The sequence below is a fragment of the Diorhabda carinulata genome, chromosome 1 (genome assembly GCF_026250575.1).
Source record: "Diorhabda carinulata isolate Delta chromosome 1, icDioCari1.1, whole genome shotgun sequence".
NCBI lineage: Eukaryota > Metazoa > Arthropoda > Insecta > Coleoptera > Chrysomelidae > Diorhabda > Diorhabda carinulata.
The window spans coordinates 8,233,054-8,251,806 of NC_079460.1; the positions used below are offsets into that span (position 1 = coordinate 8,233,054).

General features: G+C 29.2%; 1 protein-coding gene across 1 annotated transcript in view; it reads left to right on the plus strand.

Moving 5' to 3' along the window:
• Nucleotides 1–12,600: 12,600 nt before the first annotated feature.
• Nucleotides 12,601–18,753, plus strand: part of LOC130897629 (uncharacterized) — a 193,490-nt gene continuing 187,337 nt past the window's right edge. The window contains exon 1 of the mRNA XM_057806581.1: nucleotides 12,601–13,191. Coding sequence (XP_057662564.1) covers nucleotides 12,897–13,191 — 295 coding nt within the window. The 5' untranslated portion in view covers nucleotides 12,601–12,896. The remainder of the gene's footprint in view (nucleotides 13,192–18,753) is intronic.

Sequence of the window (18,753 nt, forward strand, 5' to 3'; positions counted from 1 at the left end):
ATAGTACAATTTTGTGTTACACAACATATTTCAGAAATAGTTAATTAATCATTTGCGCCATATTATTGTCTCTACTTTATTATTCAATTTATATCCGCTTGTATACAGTTGAATGTTTTCACCATGTATCACAAGTTTGCTTTTACACATTATTCTTTTCCTATGACATATCATATCTTAAAATGGAAGAAGTCTAAGGAATCGATATTAATAACCACTGAATCAATAACACCGAGGTTAATTATATGGTGCAAAAAAATTACGTACCGTATTCCAATTTGCGTCATGATTGTGTGACTACGTGATAGAAGTCAGATAGAAACCAATAATCCAAGTTTTTTCGACTTCAACAAACAATTTACCAAGTAATTACTAATTTTTGTGAATTTTTCTATTTATATAAACAAATTCGCCCGCACTAAGAAATTAGGTATATCCGTTTAAATTTTGGCGCCAGTGAAATGTAAATATATGATTAATACTACACGTGTCAATATCTTGAACGTAAATGTTAATTTTACTAGGAGCTAGCTTATATGAGTAAAATCATGATAATTTTACAAATAATTCTATTTATATACGCATATTAGGCTTATTGTATTAACAATGAAAATAGTAGGTTTGGGAAAAAGTCTTCCTAACAGATGACGTCAAAGAGTATTTTTGCTAATTCAAAAATTACTATGCTCTGATAATAGAGTCATCTTGTATTAAAAAAACACAACTGATTAAGAGAGCATCTGATTAAGCGATCAATTGCAAATTAAAGAAGTTAGGATCACGCCCATATAGATGTTAACAAATCCAAATTTGTTAGTCAGCTTCGCTCTAATGAAGCTGCAAAACATTGCTAGATTATTTTTGCTGCTTTTTTTGAAGGCGTATACTCATAATAATTATTGACCACCTTAACTTGGATAATAGTATCCTAATTGCTATACCGGGAAAAAATTAGGTTTCGCTGTTCACACATTGGCAGCATTCTGTATTCTCAGTATGATAGTTCTCCTACACAGACAATTTTGAACATATTTTTTTGACATTTTCGGCAAATGCGTAATTTTTGCGATTTATTGATATAAATTGTCCAAAAAGCGCTCATAAATTTGTCATGTGACTTGAAATTTATCATACAACGCATACTTTTCTTCTGTACAATAGTGTATTGTTTATCGAGCATGGAATGATAGTCATTTCCCACGAGTATGAACTTTGCAAATTATACGAGTGGCAAATTAGCATTCCATGCGAGTTATACACTATACTTTTTCTACGGCTTTAATAAATAATAGCGAAATTGCAACTGTGACACATTCATATTGGTACAAATCTTGGAGGAGTGAATCGAGAAACTTGTTTTTTCACCTACTTCATATCCGCAAAGTGATTAGATCGAGACACCTAGTGCAGCTCATATTAATATAAAGTCGATTTAGAGTGAGAGTTATTCTCAATTATTTTGTTCTTTAGACGTAAAAAAATCCGTTTGTAGAAATTCGATAGATTCTACGGTTTTCGATGAATGTAGATGTATGTACAATTATTGTTATTTATTAAAAAATATTTTTTCTTGGGCTTTTATTAGGCTGCTTGACGTGGAACAATGCAACATATGAAAAATTGTTTAGATTTTCTTGTTAGATCCAAATATTGTTCATGATGGATATTTTACATTGTTTGACATTATTGAAGGCTCTCGGAATTATATGGTGACTGCCAATAACCCATTTCTTTAGTTTTGCTTATTTTCAATAGGATTCAATATCCACCTTTGTCTATAATAAAGCTAAACAAATTAAAATCATCTAGCTGCAAAAATAACGAATCTATATTAGGGTAGATTCACCATTAAAAACTAAAAGTTTCGTCATAGACAATTCTTTAAACAATCAGCTGATGTGGGTATAATTTTTAAGCTATAAGTAATAATATTTTTTCCTTATAATTACGACTTAAATGCAAAAAGTACTCAAAAGATCAGCTTAGTTTTATACACACATAGTTTTTATGAAGGTATCGAGTCTTATATTGCATGACACATTGTCTTGTTCTATATCTAAGCATTTTAAGCACCGAAGGCTAATGATATATTTAAACTCAGATATACAACGTAATCGTTACATTCCTATAATATTCAAAGTATAAGGTAATAATACAGAAGAGAGGTAGGTAACATGAAATTAATTATCACAAGAATAAGAACTTCACAATCAAAACCGTTAGGCAAATATTGGGAAAGTTGAGCTACTTATTCTCTGTTTGCGCTTCTCTTCTTATTCAGATCTATGAGAATTTGTTATGAACCAGTACCCTTATTTTAGAATTCACAACCACCTTGAATATTTAATTAGGAACAAGACCGTGACTGAAATAGGGATATTACACTGCTGTAATTATGATTAAATTACGCGTTTCTGTTCAATATTAATTGCCTCGTTTGTTAAGTCACATAGAAGGTGGCACCAAATATTGAACTATTATCTTTATTTAAACGTAGTCGTGGTTAGTTGTTTAAACTCTAATTAATTAGCTTGAAAATGATTTGGATATCCTAATTATTTGTTATATATTCAGAAATATATTATTCTTTGGATTATTGCTTGATTATTAATATATATATATATATATATATATATATATATATATATATATATATATATATGTATATATATAGTTTATATGTAGTGCGTGAAATGTAACGAAACAAATTTTGCTAGACAAGCGGAAAGTTTGTAATTTTTCATTTTTGTGGAAAAATATAACTATTAATACATTTACAGAACAATTTTCATTTTATAATAAACAAAAAAGAAGCTCAGCTGTTAATTGGTGTTATTAAAAATTTCACTAGTTGTTTATACCTAGGCGATGACAAGACTTGAAATGTGTTGCATGTTAAATTTTAATTTCTCAACAAATCGCAGATATTGTATATGGTAAATATAAACACATTAGTACCTAACACGAGTAGGTATAGAGTTGGCATTAAAAGCGAGCGTGTTAAAAGATCATAAACGTTAAACTTTTTATGACTATTCTACTGACAAGTACTTTTTAAATATACTTTTAGAGGAGCGATTGGGCAGTACAATGTCGATTCAGAACCCTTCACTCAACATTCTTGATTGTCACCAATACCCTTTATGCATTTCCTCCTGCAAGAAACTCTTATTTTTAAAGTGGAGTTTTGTTTTGCTTCTTCTTAACTCAAACCAATACTATTAGCTGAAACTAATGAGTAAAATTGCGGAGCTCCTTTAATTTGATGATATTCACTAGCTCCTTTTTTTATATGTGGAAAGGTTTTTTATCAAGAAAACAACGAATGATATTTATTTTTCCATAAAGATATTAGATTGTTTTGAGTGAGAGCTCTATATCTCTTTAATGATTCCACAGAAGCTTGCTCATCATATGTTCATCCTTCCTCATTCTTCCTATGAAGTATATAAATTTTTTTCCGTATATTACAAATTTCTATTTCCCAACAATTCCAATTAAGGTCCATTGCTAGAAGATTATTCAGTCTTTCATTACTTTTATTAATTTTCAGTTTTTTTTCCTTCCTTTTATTTACTACAGATTTCTGCTGTTTCCTCTTTGGTAACTAGATACCTAACTTCAAGAACATTCGCAAATATTCCAATCATTATAATTTTCCAGTTTTGGTTGCGAATAATATTAATTTCATTGGGAATAATACTTCACATATCAGCCTTATTCAATAACAACATTTTCTAACACTACGGAAATGGAAATGAACATTTAAAATTTTATAAACTTCATTGCACAAGAAAATCCTCTACATTTCCACTCAAATTCCCCTAGAAAGCCCATTATTGGATTATCTTCAATTATACGAAATTTATTTCAGATATGATGTCCTTTCATATGTAATACTGTCAATAGCGATTCACATCAACTCCAAGTCGACATCTTATAGATACAGAAAGCCTTAAAGATATGAGACTGGTAATTCAATAATATATTCTAGCAATCTCATTTCAAGAGATATAGTGATTGTAATATTGGTATCTCCATTCCAGCATTATTTTCAATACTTTGGTTTTCAGTAATACCAATAGTAGTAGTCTAGTTATATTCATTGTAGCGATATTAAATTAATCCGGATTATTCGTGTAAACTTGTAGCAACAAATTTAGAATGAAATTTTCATTTATTATGATGAAATGATTGAAAATATGGTAAAGATATAAATTTAACCACAATATTTTCCGATTTTATTCTCGATATTGTAAACATTTCTCTCCTCAGAGATGGATATGAATCATCCATAAATCAATTACACACATCAGGATTTTTGAAATCGAATCATCATTTTAAACTTCAGGACTTTATATACAAAAATATTTAACATAAATTCACCATCACCATAAAAGTCAAGTGAAGAAATACGAGTATTGCACGAATTCATAAAAATGGGTTTATTTTGTAGAATATGCAAAAGCCTTTTTGGTATAGTTTCCGGCGTTTTAAGCAGAATAATTATTCCTCGGGAGATATTCGGAATTTTAGTCAAATTTGGTAGTTGAAATAAGTAGTTTACCTGAATATTTCTCCATAGAAATTATTTAGACTCCAATTATGTTTTTGACCACGAATTTAAATGTCTAGGGGACAGTGCTTCATTTATTATTTGCATTTAGAAGTGAAATCTGAAAAAACTGGTGATTAAATGCAAAACGTATTCTCACATCAAAGTTATTACGTGAATATGCTAATGGCCAATGAAACTATAATGTTTTTTCTTTGTACTATCAAAATATCTCCAACAGTAGAAAACAAAAAACTACTTGTATTTCTTTTACGGTGCGAAATTTGATAGTGGAAGTGGAAGTAAGTGGAAACTTCATAAGATGAAATTTCTAATATCAAAATTTTCAGGGATGAGTATTTTATCTTCAAAAACTTCCTCGTCGTCTGACGAGCAATATTACAATACATCTTCAGTGCTTGATTTTTTTGACATGATATATTTCGCTTGTTACCTACATTGCTCAAATTTCTTCTGACAGATGCTTTGACTTTTAAAAACACTCCAGTCTTGTTTCCGTCCTCCTTCTAAACTTTTTTCCTTATTTTGGCTATGCTTGGATGTAGAGATAATTGGTGAGATATTGCTAATTTCAGCTTAGTTCTGTTCCCCGCACCAGAAGCTTTTTTATAAATTTTTATAAGCAACTTGATAGTAGATTGTAATCTGTTTTTCTATGTAATTCTTAGACACCTAGAAAAATTTATACCAACCGAATCTTCACCATAAGAAACAGTCGAAACTGAATTAATTAATAATCTTTAATATTATTAATGAATTTCACATCGTACGCACTACGTACAGGTTATGTTTTCTCATGACTTTATTAAGTTGAACTCTAATACTGCTTAATATTATGGATTTTGAATGAGTGATTTAATAAGGCTAATTAAGTGCTTTAGGATCTCCAAAAATTAAGGATTGCCTTGAAGACATGAATGTAATCCATCCCTATATATGAGCTCATTGCCGGACACAACAATATATTGTTCTTCCTAATACTTCCTTCCTGTACAGCCTTACCTACTCACTTTATTTGAAAGTTTTACCATGTGATTAATGATAGTATAGGAAATTAAATCCCCTTATAATCCTTCTGTAATGAGACAGTCATATTACGATTAGGTTTATCATAATTTTGATATATTCAACGATAACAAATCGAAATATTTGCTACAAATAATAATCACGTTTTTCTATGGCTAATGAACATTTTATGACATTGATCCAATTCACAACAAAAAATCAAATGTAATAATTCGTTTCTGAGTTGAATTTTTTCTATATCTTGAACTATTTTTTCCTTCATTTCAATTATAAATTCAGACATTAAAATGTTTTAATTGATTCGATTTCGTGTTTAGCTTACATTTTCCTTAGAAGCAAACGTGACATCTTTAACGTAAGTAATAGATCCTTAATGCGGCGAAAGTGTTGAATTAATTTTAATGTTCAAGGATTCACCGGAATGGTCTGTAGGAAATTTGTAACCACCGCTTGACTATACCAGATTACTAATCCTTTACACTTTTGACTTTTGTGGTTTATGACTTGGAACGTGAAAGTTTTGCTTATATTATATCTGCTGATACATTTTAGTTTTGTTGGCCTCCACTGTATCAGTATGTGACAATCGAATATCTCGAATAATGTATAGAAATATGGATATTATATTGGCGCATTCGATAAGTTATAATTTTTAATGCATTTTAAGAAATAACGGCAGCTAAGGTGAATCTTTTTTTATTAGTCAAATCGAAGAGTAAGACTGGTTACTGCCCCATACCACTGCTTAGTTACAAAAATGAGAAGAATTCTTGTAGGTAAAGTGTTAAGCCTCTATGTATCTTATTTTAAATTGTCCTTGCTCGAAGATATCTAATTGAAAACAGATATTAATAAAATACTGATTAACAAACTCATAATAGCTTTGAATCACTTTCATCCGAACATTAATAATAATACTGTCATAATTGTTAACTTGTAATTTAATCAATAACATTTATATTTAATCAAAGAGTAGTTCCCTTGTCTCGTGAATTCTAAATTAGAAAGAGTAACCTTAGAATCTAAACCGGAATTCCCAACTTTGTTCCGTAACAAATTTTCTGGAAAACTTCCTACTAAGAGAGTTCACGGGAGGTCAAAATCCTTAATTTTTTACGGTACAAGAGAGAATTTCATTGTTTTATTTTATTTAATAGGAACGAGGTCAACGTTCAGTCTTTAATTGAAATTTTTCTCGCACACAGTAATTGTTTATAGGATACATAGGAACTATGTTGGAAGGTGCCAAACTTAAAAAAAATAATTTAGTATTGTAACGAGTAATTAATATGATTAAAATTGGCTGCGGAAACTTTTGCCCCTTTCATCACATCTAAATTTCCAATTCTTCCCATTTTCTTTCTGGTTGTATTTTGTTTAATATATCATTTATATATTTTCTAGAAAAGATTTCATTAACCGGAAATGAGTACTAATAGTTCAGAAAACTGCACAAGTTTTGCACATGCTTATACGAAATATTTTGTGAAATTATTCTTGTAAAATTTTTATTTTCTTCATCTACTATTATCATCCAATATATCATCTTAATATGCAAGTTTTATCAAGTGTTACCATGCATTACCATATAAAATTGAATAATAATTTTAGTTATATGGAATAATACTATTCAATCCTTGCCATAATTTTGGACAAAAGTAAATTTATTTGTCACTTTATTTGTAGGTATATTGACAGATGATTTGTGAGTTATTTGGTATGTATCATTCTTATCTCTAGAATCATTGAATTTAGAAGACACCGGCTGGGTATTACTGTAAAAACTAATAGATATGATGCGTGTACAAAAATTTTATGAATTTAAAACTGGAATAAAAATATAGTGACTGACGGAAGGCCATAACTAATGATGAACGTTATGAAAAGTTTTCTAGAAAATCCTTGTACATCCATTCGGAAAACAACAACGTGATGTTAGTGTAGGATCCGTCAATAACATTATTTAGAAATTCCACCCTTATAAAGTTACGTTAGTCGAAGAATTATCTGAACAAGATTTTGACGGGAGAATCGAATTTTGAGAATCAAAAGGTGTATGCAGACTATTATTTTACAAGTTAAATACTATTTTCAGAGGAAGCCACGTTTATGTTAAATGGCACAGTTCACCGTCATGATTGTGGATATTAGAGTAATATAATCCTGGATGAGTGCGGGAACATAGGTATGGGAATATTTGCAAGTAGTAGTGAGAAAGGCAAATATAATAAAATTCACTATGAATAATAGATAATAAATCTTGGAAAATTTCAGCATTGAAAAATACCAGAACAGTGAGAGTTAAAAACAAGATGAATAAATTAAATGATAGAACTCATCAATCAAAATTAAGTATCTAGATCAAGAAGTAGATAAATATTCATTAAGTAGCTCAATATCAAACAAATAATCAAAAAGACCTCAAACAAGTTAAGGAGGTAGTAAAAGGATAAAGTAATTATAGCAAAAGGAGACAGAACTCAAGAACTAAATAATAAATACTCAACACTCACTAAAACCACTGGATATTGGTTATGCACATACAAATGATCAATTAGACCAATATACTTCGGCGTCTAAAAATATTTGGGAAGTGAAATTTGAAAAATAAAAGTGATCAGTATACTTTATGAAATTGTGAACACCGATAATATTTCGACCTATGTTGCTGGAGATATTCTGTAAAGACAATTGTTTCAAAAGATTACCAATAATTAGTTATAATTGACATATCTGATTGGGCTGATTATGTAACCAATTAGTACATATTTTATTAATCGAATATAATCTTTCCATACATATATTCACATTTTTATAGTATTGTTTTTGAATGTATATAAAATGGCGAAGGCGATAGTTACATATCGCTACTTGAGCATTCCACTTGAATTAACCTAGTCTTCTTTTATACTTAAATTTTAGAAACATATTTTGTATGAAGTGCTACTTGTTCATTACTCTACCCCTGATTATACTTTTGAAAGATCAATGAGAAGTTTTTGAAAGATAGAAGGTGAAATACATTAGTTAATAAAGGAAACATGCAATTAGTTAGTCATGATGATCTTCCTTCGAAAAGGAGTCGAAATTATTTTTCTAGCTGAACTTGATTGTTATTAGTGTATTTGACATTAATCAAAATCAATCGAACAAAGGATTTCAAATTTTATTCTCAAAAATTGCAGCAAAGCTAAGAGTGATGCGAAAAGCAGTTAGATCTAACACGCTGTTTACTACCAATTTTTCTGTATTGATTGATTGTCTCGATTGAAAGATCTGCTTATATCCTAGCTCATTAAGACTATGATGATCGTGTATTGCCCAGCATGTTATCAATTATAATCATACAAAGTAGAGGACAAGTGGAAAATATCTAATAACATATTATTAGATTCATTTGAAAGTATTTAAGTGAATATAAGAATAGATTAGAAAGAAACAACTAGCCTATTCTTCACAGTTCATCTTATATTTCATTTCATGGGAATCAAATATGAAATTTCATCTCTGAAGTAAGTTCATCTGCTGAAATTCTTTTCAGTACGGAAAATATATGTAGGACGAATTATGTAAGCTTTGTTTTCTGAAAATGATACCTTGGTTATCAAAACGCGCTTGAGACAGTGTTTTGTATAGCAGTAGTAAACTGAGTCCAATACAAATATCACCAACGATGCTAGAGTCTGTGAAGTTTCCCATTCGATCCGTTTTGAAAAACATTCATTTGCACAAAAAACAGTAGATGAAAATTATAGTATTTTGCTGCTTAGCTCAAATATTTCTGCTCCAAGAATTAGTTCGTACCATTTTGAACGCCATACAATATCAAAAGTGATCAAACTTTTTCCCAAAACTCAATAGGTAGTATGGGATCATAGTGAGAACGTCGTACTAAATCCTTATAAGCCTTTATAAAATGCTCCACATGTTAATGTGTTTTATTCTTGACCTGTTTTTGGCCCCTTATTCGAAGTACCAGATTCGCCCCAATTGTTTTAGTTCTGGATCATCGTGGTAACCCAAGTCTCATATACAGTTATGAACGCGGTACTAAATCCTTTCAAGCCTAAACTTATATAACAATTATCTCATGCTTTTATCAAATGAAGACAGAAGTGAGTGGAATAAAATATATGTGATCATTTTCTCATTTTCAATACAAATACAATACAAAGTATCATTATGACTATCATATTCATAGCATTTTTTACACAAGTTTGATGAAATTTCCTTAGCGTAGACTAGTGCCAGATTTTTGGATCACAATTTTTGTAAGATGATTTGTTTTAGTGTATTTCGTAAGAAAATAATAAAATTCAACTTCACTCCATTCTTTTTATGGAGACACCGTTTCATTAAATATTTGTCTGTCTAGCAGCAATACTAAAAGCTGTAAAATTCATTAATATGATCATTTCTGGTTAACGCTATATTACATAAAAGATTTCCAGATACATAGTGATCTATCCCGTAGATTTCCGATTCATCGAATTATGTAATATCAAAATTGATGGTTTACATTTTTTTTCTATGATTAAGTATAAAAACATTCAACATCATATACATGTTCAAATTTTCGCATAGGTATTTGAAAAAAGACAGTTTTTAGCTAATTAATAGCAATTTCAAATAAATATTGAGAGACAATATTATTTAAACAGATTAAAATACCATGACGCTGATGTGAAGGAAATGGAAATGAAAAAAAAATAAGACATACAATGACACAATCTGATCGAAAGATGTGTTTTAGTTAATGTCGATTTAACGTACGGATAAATATATCTACAATAGGTATAGTGAGCTGAAAATTCAGTATAAATAAAGCAAATATTGTATGTAGAACTTAGAGATATTGATGCAATATTATGTAATAATATGACAGTGTTAATGTCAAGTCATATTTTGCTAAAGACTTAAAGTTGTCGAAACGTCAAAATTATAACACGAAATTTGAATTGATAGATACCTAAAATCATAATCACAATTTATCAACAAAATCATATGAAAGAGATCATAAAATTCAATTCTTATCAAAAAAAAACTTTCACAATTCACAATTGTAATCGAACAAAATAATAGAATTAATTGTCTTGACGTCACATTATATAAAATTAACAATAACATAAGAACAGAATAGTATACGAAACCAACTTTGTCCTCAAGATATTTAAACTTCAATTCGTGTCATCCTGTCACAAAAAAAAATCAGTGATAATAATTTGGTTGACAGATCTATCCAACTGTCAGATCCTGAATTTAGATTCTTAGCTATTAAAAAGCATTGAATGAAAATGATTATCAGGAAAAAATGATAAACATAATCAAATAAGTAACAAAACAGGCCAAAAACATAAAACATTTTTCCTTGCCACATGTACAAGACTTTTCCAACAACTATCAAATTTTATGAATATGATATTAGTATAAGTCATAAATAAAATATATATCAAGTACTTGTTCTGATTATGACGCTGTCTAGATAGGGCAGACATCTCAGTAGTTAGAAAATAGACTAAAAGGTCATATATACGATAAAAAATAAAACTCCATTAACGAACCATGATATATAAAAAAAAATAAATTCAAAAGAGAATTTATTGCAATGGTTAACATACATAAGAACGAGAAAGCTATCAATGATAAAAAATACCTAAATTATTTAAGTAAAATTTATAACTCTATCTTGTAAATTTTAATGCAATATTTTTGAGATGTGAAAACTAATGAGGAATTAATTTTTTCATGTGAAAACAGATTTTTATTATGATTTTATTTTTATCATGATATATAAATATGCAAATTTTCAGTGTCAAGTCATAGTTTGATTGAGAGAAAAATATGAGGAAATCTCAAATTTTTATTTGTTTTCACAAAAAAAATAATCTTTAATCAGAAGAGACGCAAAAAAAGATCAATATTTAGTGATATTAGAAGAGGGAAAAAAGATAAAAGAAAAATTCCAAAAGTGCGAGATTAGTGTAGAGCGGTGTGAAACGAAGAAGGCAAAGTTCACAAAAAACAATAATAACTAAATTAACTGTAACACTACTAGGTTCACAATAAAACTAGGAAACAAATCGAGTAGAGAAATGATTAGAAATACCATACTTAGATGCAAACAATACATACTTACAAACAAAGAATAATCTGAAAAAATAAATCAGTCAGTGCTTCTAAGAGATGCATAATAATAATAATAATAAAAACTTTCATATCTGTATTTATAACTTAATAATATTTCTAATATTCACGCTCTGTGTTTACTATCATACTGTTCTGATCTTATTTAATTTGAATGAAAATATCAAATATTTCATATTTCTGTATTTGATTTTCTTCTTGTCCACTTTACAACGTTAGGCAAATTTACGTACACATGTTTTTTTAAATTTTTTTATGCATAAAAATTTCGAAAGTAATGGTATATCATATTATAATATAAACACAAATATCACTAGTACCTATCGTTTTTCGTTCGAAGAAGAGCCAACGATTTAAAAGTAAGTTATCTTTATAAATTAAAAATTTCAGACTCTGTATAAATGAAGACTTTTATAATAATGCGTTCCCATTAATTAATTAAGAAAATCAAATTCATTTTTATTGATTCAAATAAGATTAAATATGAATAATAAATACTCCTTTAAATATAGCATGGAGTATTTTATGCATGTCTACGTGAATTATATCACATCGCAATCTCTCAATTAATAAAATGGATTAAATGAAAATGATACTATGTATATAATAGGAATAACTGACGCAAACTTTTCTAGTCAGTAGTTCTCGCGAAATAATTTTTTACGATGAATATTAATCGGTTTAATAAGAAAAGAATTCATAATCATCACGTTCGACGTTTTGGCATCATGGAAGTGGGGAAAATGTGTACACGAGATATTCGGTGACCGCGAGCTGTCGCCGTCGTCATCTAAGGTGTAAGAATAGGGACGTCTTAAGGCGTCTCGGCGGCTGCCAGCAGGAAAGTAAAGCAGATCCGAAGCACGGCTAAAGCCAAAGCATCATCGGGCATAGGCCGGCATACGACTACGACGGCATCGGTATAGAGAGATCGCGCCAGTATCGTATCGGCACATACACACGGCATTGTCTGTTGGGTTCAGTTCAGTATTAGTTTTAGTAGTGTGTTCGCGACCGTCGAACAAGTAGCACGCATGTATTAGAGAGATCATGATAACGTCAACGTGTGTTGTGGCGGTGCTAAGGATCCACGGTCGGCACCGGGGCCGGCAGTGACAGTGAGCAAACAGTGCGACACTATGTCCCAGTCATGGTGAAGACGCTGCTTCTGGGACTGCTAGCTGCTTCAATTTGTGGTTTCATGTACGCCGCTCCAGCTGCTGATCCTAACACCAACTTTAAACCTTTTCGACCAGATAATTCAGCTTCAGCTTCATCTGAAGACTCATCGCTGGAGGATCAGGCGGCCCGCAGCGAAAGGAGCACCAATCTCTCTCACGTCACTGGCACTGCCAGAAAAATACAAATGTTTATTAAGAATAGACATTTACAAATCCTACCTGACGGAACTGTGAATGGCACCACTGACGACACCAGTGCTTATTGTGAGTCCCAAATATTTCTAATATTATTTTTTTTATTTTGCCAGTTGAATATATATGAAATAATCACTCCACTCTTATTTATTCAATTCTTAAATTATTCACATTTGCGAAAAATTGAATAGATATTTTCTGCAATTAACAACAAATTACATATGAAATAGTAATTATTTTTCAACTCCCAGATCAAATATTCACTAGAATATTTGCAGAATAAAAATTTATCAATTCAGAATTAACTCGTAATTTTCACTCTATTCATCTATTTCTGAAATTATAAAAATTCTACAAAAAAAATATCACTAAAAATTTCTAAATAATATATATGAAATCATATATAGCGGTTTTAGATTTTTTCAAAAGAATAGATATTTGTTAACGTTAATACTTATATGGAATTTTATAAACAAAAAAAAATATTGTGTCAACAATATATCGGATTTTAAATTATCTATATAAAATTATTTCGTAGTAAAAAAAAAAGAATTTTCTTCCAATACTTCTTTTATTTTAATTATTTTCACCTGTTTATCAACAGACAAAACATAGTTTCTCCATTTCACAACATTTTTATATCGCCTCGGTGTAAAGTGCAAGTTGATGTGCAATTTGTCAATCTTATATTTAAAAGTATACCCCGTTGTGCAAGCGAAATTTTTAACGTGAATGGGAAAGAATTACTCTCACCAGAAAATTTTTTTATTATGGATTTGGAGTAATATTGTATGAAATCTAACGAAATAACTGTTCACATTCGAAAGATGAGAAAATTCTAACCCAAACTTGAAATTTGTATGCGTTTTTATCAACAAAATTTTTCGTTCGTAAAGAATCTGTATAAATTATGCTAATATGTTTAAAGCAGTAGGAAATAAATAATGTCATGTTTGTCTTCATTATAATTATTATCATTGCCAAAGGAATTTGAAATTAAACCGTTAAATTACACCGGTTCTCAGAATCATTTTACTTTCAGTGTTTATAGGGAAATAGCATTAACTGTGTCAGCAATGTTTAAAACTTCCGCTGATCCTAAATTAATGGGCTTTTTAAATTAATAAACTTCTATTTAGAAGTTATCATATCACAGCTCACCGACGATAAATGTGAATATTGAATTTATTTTATTTCATTTATTTATTTATTTCAAGAACTATCGGTAATAATCTTACTTCCTAGATAATTGTTCAAACTAGAACAGAAGGTATAATTCAATCCGATCACTTTTTTATTAGTCAGTTGCTGAAATGTGGAAAAAAGTATATTTAAAAAAGTATTTGGAAATTTGCCTAAATGTTTAAATATATATTTTTCGGTTTTCTTTAACCCTATTTTTATCTACAAGAAGCAGTGAAGTATAAAATTGTAGAAATAAAAGTAAATGTTAATATTTATAATTGAATTAAGTTCCATCAACTTATATCGTCAATATTTGATAAATAGGAAGTTATGCAAATAACTAAATTATCTTCAAAGAAGTAACCATTTTTTTTAAATTATACTCATGGTAAAATAGCTTTTTGAATTTTGCATTGGAGCGTTAACGATGTCTTTATACTCAATTTTAAAAAAAATAGCTAGCGGTTTGGACAATTTTGAGTTTACAGCTCGTGAGTTATGAGAGAAATGGATAATATTAGGGCACAACTTGTAAATCAAGTTTTCTTAAAAAAATTAAGGACTTTTGAAGACAATTCTAAGAATAGAAGCTCAAACAATAACTTCTTACATGAATTTTGTATCTCCTCGAAGTCGAAAAATATACAGCTTTGTTTATATCCAGTAGTGAGAATTTCATATATCAACATTGCCATTGAAAAAATGGGCATTCATCTCTGAAACAGATGTTTGACAAAACACTACAGATAACATTGAATCTACGAAATATGGATTCGCAAAATACTATTCTTCTTCACATATTTATACTCGTATTAGAGTTACTTTACAGTCCAATAAGTGGAACTACCTTAACGATACCAAAAAATAATGCTCATAATTAGGAATTACAAGTATTACTTTCGAGAAGAAATAATCGATAAATGAAAAATCATATAAGACGTTAATAAATCATTCGTAATCAACCACTGAAAATAAGAAAATAATGATAATAATAAAATATAGAAGAACTGGCCCAAAACGATTTTTGAAAAAAAAATGATTTTTTAAAATATGTATAAAACTAGAACATTTATCAAGAAAATGTATATACAGGGTATTTAGGAGCTATATACATCATTGTCTAAAGCTGATACAATTCTGCTCTATGTAAACTCTTTTAAACATACACCCCTAAATGGTTAATTAAAAGACTTAATTTTCTGTTGGACAATTTTACGAATACGAATTTTTGTTCCCTGTACTCGTTTTAATTTATATTCTGTAATATTTTTAATATATATTCCAAGCTTTCGAATACTTATTTATTCATCATCGGTTAATGTACGATGTGAAACTGTTATATATAAAAATATTAAAAATAATGAATTAAGAATTGAGGTGTCTTAATTTTTTTTATTTTGAAAAGTATTAAATTCATACTATTCAGAAATCGATATTCAAAATGACACGTGACAAAAATATGTGGTTTGTTGATTCTTGTTGATATTTAAATTGCTTTTTAATACTTACATTTTAAGATAACTTCTGTTAAGTCATTATAAATAACAGTGAATTGTTAGTGGTTAGATTATGAATAATGATTTGCTTCGATTGCCACATATATCTAAATCGTCTTGATTTAGAATTAAGTTTTTTTTTATAAAAGATCCCCAAAATCAAGACGATTTAGGAACATATCAAAATGTCTAAGAAATAAGAAATTAAAGGATATGAATCGAAACGAATTCTTTGCCAGCTAGTTTATGAACGATTTCGTAGTAGGATTGTAGTAAAATTAAACACCAAAGTGTACAATTTCCAATATATATCCTATATTTCGAATACTTATGTATTCATCATCAGTGAATTAATTAGTTTATAATTGCAATTTTCTTCTAAAAAAATTTTGAAATTATTCAAATTCAAAAATTAGTATTCAAATTGACGCTTGGTAGAAATATAAAGCTTATTGATTGAGACATCAAAAAAAACATACAATCAAAAATATAAAAAAACGGAATAAAATACAAGAAAAAGAGATTTTCTAGATCACATAAATTTGAACGAGAAAGAAGTCAATGATAAAAAAATCTAAACAATAAAATTTATAGCGTGTATTGTATAAATGTATAAATTTTAATGCAATCACGGATAATTTAACATAATAGTTTTTTCTGAGATACTTTTAACTAAATATAATAAAATCATTAAATATTTACTCAATCGGTTTCAGTCTAGTAAAAAGTAAAAGGGCATTCTTTTATTACTTTAAATAGTAATAGCTTCAAGCAATACTGATAAACTACTATTAATTATTATTTTCTTAGATTAATACAATTTAATATTCGCTTACTATGACAAATAATTGGAATGCGTTCATGCAAATTTGATTAAACACATAATTACTACCGGCTGTATTTATTAGGTGCATAGTGTCACTTGATTTGAACTGTGATTCATATTAATATTGCCTTATTTGTATCAACCATGGAAAGTGGATACTAGCTAGAACGAGATGAAATATTTTTCGTTGATTTGAAAATTCTCAATATTACAGTTCATATGAGGTTCATATGGTCTGAAAATTAAAAAAAAAATAGTTTGGAGACCTTGAGCAGATATTCATTTCTGCATACAATGTATGAGGTAACCACAGTCAATAATCAATTGCAATCAACTTATTACATAATTAAGGGCACTTATTGAGGCTAGTTTGTAATGCTAGAAAAAAGTTTGTGTTCAATACGTTTTCAAATCACAGATTTGTTCTACTTTTATTCCAATAATTTTGTTTCTATTTCTAATTGGAGATTTCTTTGATTCGACCTTCAATGATTTTGATGTTTTTTCAAAATATAAATTAATTTCCGGTATTCCTCTTGAATAAATCTAATCATAGAGTTTTATACCTTGAAAGGATAGAATGAAACAATGATAGGATCATTTTTTGCCAATAGTGCCTCGAAACCCTTTATCTCGAGAACGCGTGGAAGATCAACTTGAAATGTGTATGTATAATCAAGTGTTCATTGGAGATGTGGAAAAATCTGAATTAACGTAAAAAAAGATACGTCCATTACTGCTGCAAATAATTTATATTTAGACACTCTCAGCGGAATCCATTGAGCTAGAACTACGATATTTGATAAGTAATAGCGAATTATACTTCAAGAAGAATCTAAAAATCCAAAAGTTCTACATCAAATTGAGCATATCATGTGGTGTATCGTATGAAAAGTCTTAATTTTCACGGGTTTAAACAAATTTTCCATTAATTTCATGATATATGAGACCAAGAATGACAAACAAACTTTTTACTTTTTTATTGACAGAAGTTTGAATATCTTTAACAAGGCAGAAATGCCAGCCTCCATAATATATCAGAAGTTTAACTCGAAACTGACCGTGTATTCTAACTTCCATAAAATATACACTGATGCATTCAAATCCCCTAATGGAGTTGAAGCTGCTATTATCACCTTTCATAAACCTCCCTTGAAACTCCCTTGAAAATATATGCTATCCTACAAGCTTTGATTGAAATTCAATCAATATAAAAAACTGTGAATATAACAGACTCCTTCAATGCCTTGAGCTTCTTAAAAAATATCTATGCCAACAACCCTCCTCTTGAACTACAAATCAAGAAACTATTGTATTTAGTACACAACAACTTAAATGTCAGATTTTTGTGGGTGCCCTCAAGGAATACAAGGAAATGAAGATGCTGACAAACACGCAAAAGACGCTACGGTTTGCAGTCATGTACATATAATAAATAGTGCGGTATATAGTGACGTGAAAGCATATATCGAAATGAAAATTAATCTTCAGTGGCAATCTGAGTAGAAAAGATCATTTCAAAAAATAAAACAAATAAAGAAAAGTGTTGAACAGTGGCCGCGAATATGCAGTCATCGCCCAAAACGAGTAATAGTAACTAGACTAAGAATAGGTCACACTAAAATTACGCACGAATATTTACTATGTAGAAGTAACAAACCTATGGGTGCAAATTGTAACCGATAACATACTTTGAGACATATACTATATACTAGACAAAAATGTAATTTTTCAAATGACATCATGAAAATTCTACTAGGAAAAAATTGAGATGTGAATATCTATAAGTATCTGTTAAATACGTTTTTAATTAACATTTTGTGATTATAATACCAAATCCATCGCTATAGGTAACCAACATGGTTGATGCGAAATACTTGGGAAAAAAAATTAAAAAAAATTAATGTCTACTTTTTTCTAAGTGTATGAAATTTGTACATACTCTCGATGGGCGAGTCCGACTCGAACTTGTCAGTTTTTTTAACATTTTCGTGCGTTTATATAAGCCTGGGGTAATGTAAATCTTGTTTTGAGGTTATTATTGAAATTCAAACAAATAATCTTTGGTAGAATGATGAATGATAGAAAATATCGTACGTAATAGTTTTAGAGTATCAGAAATAT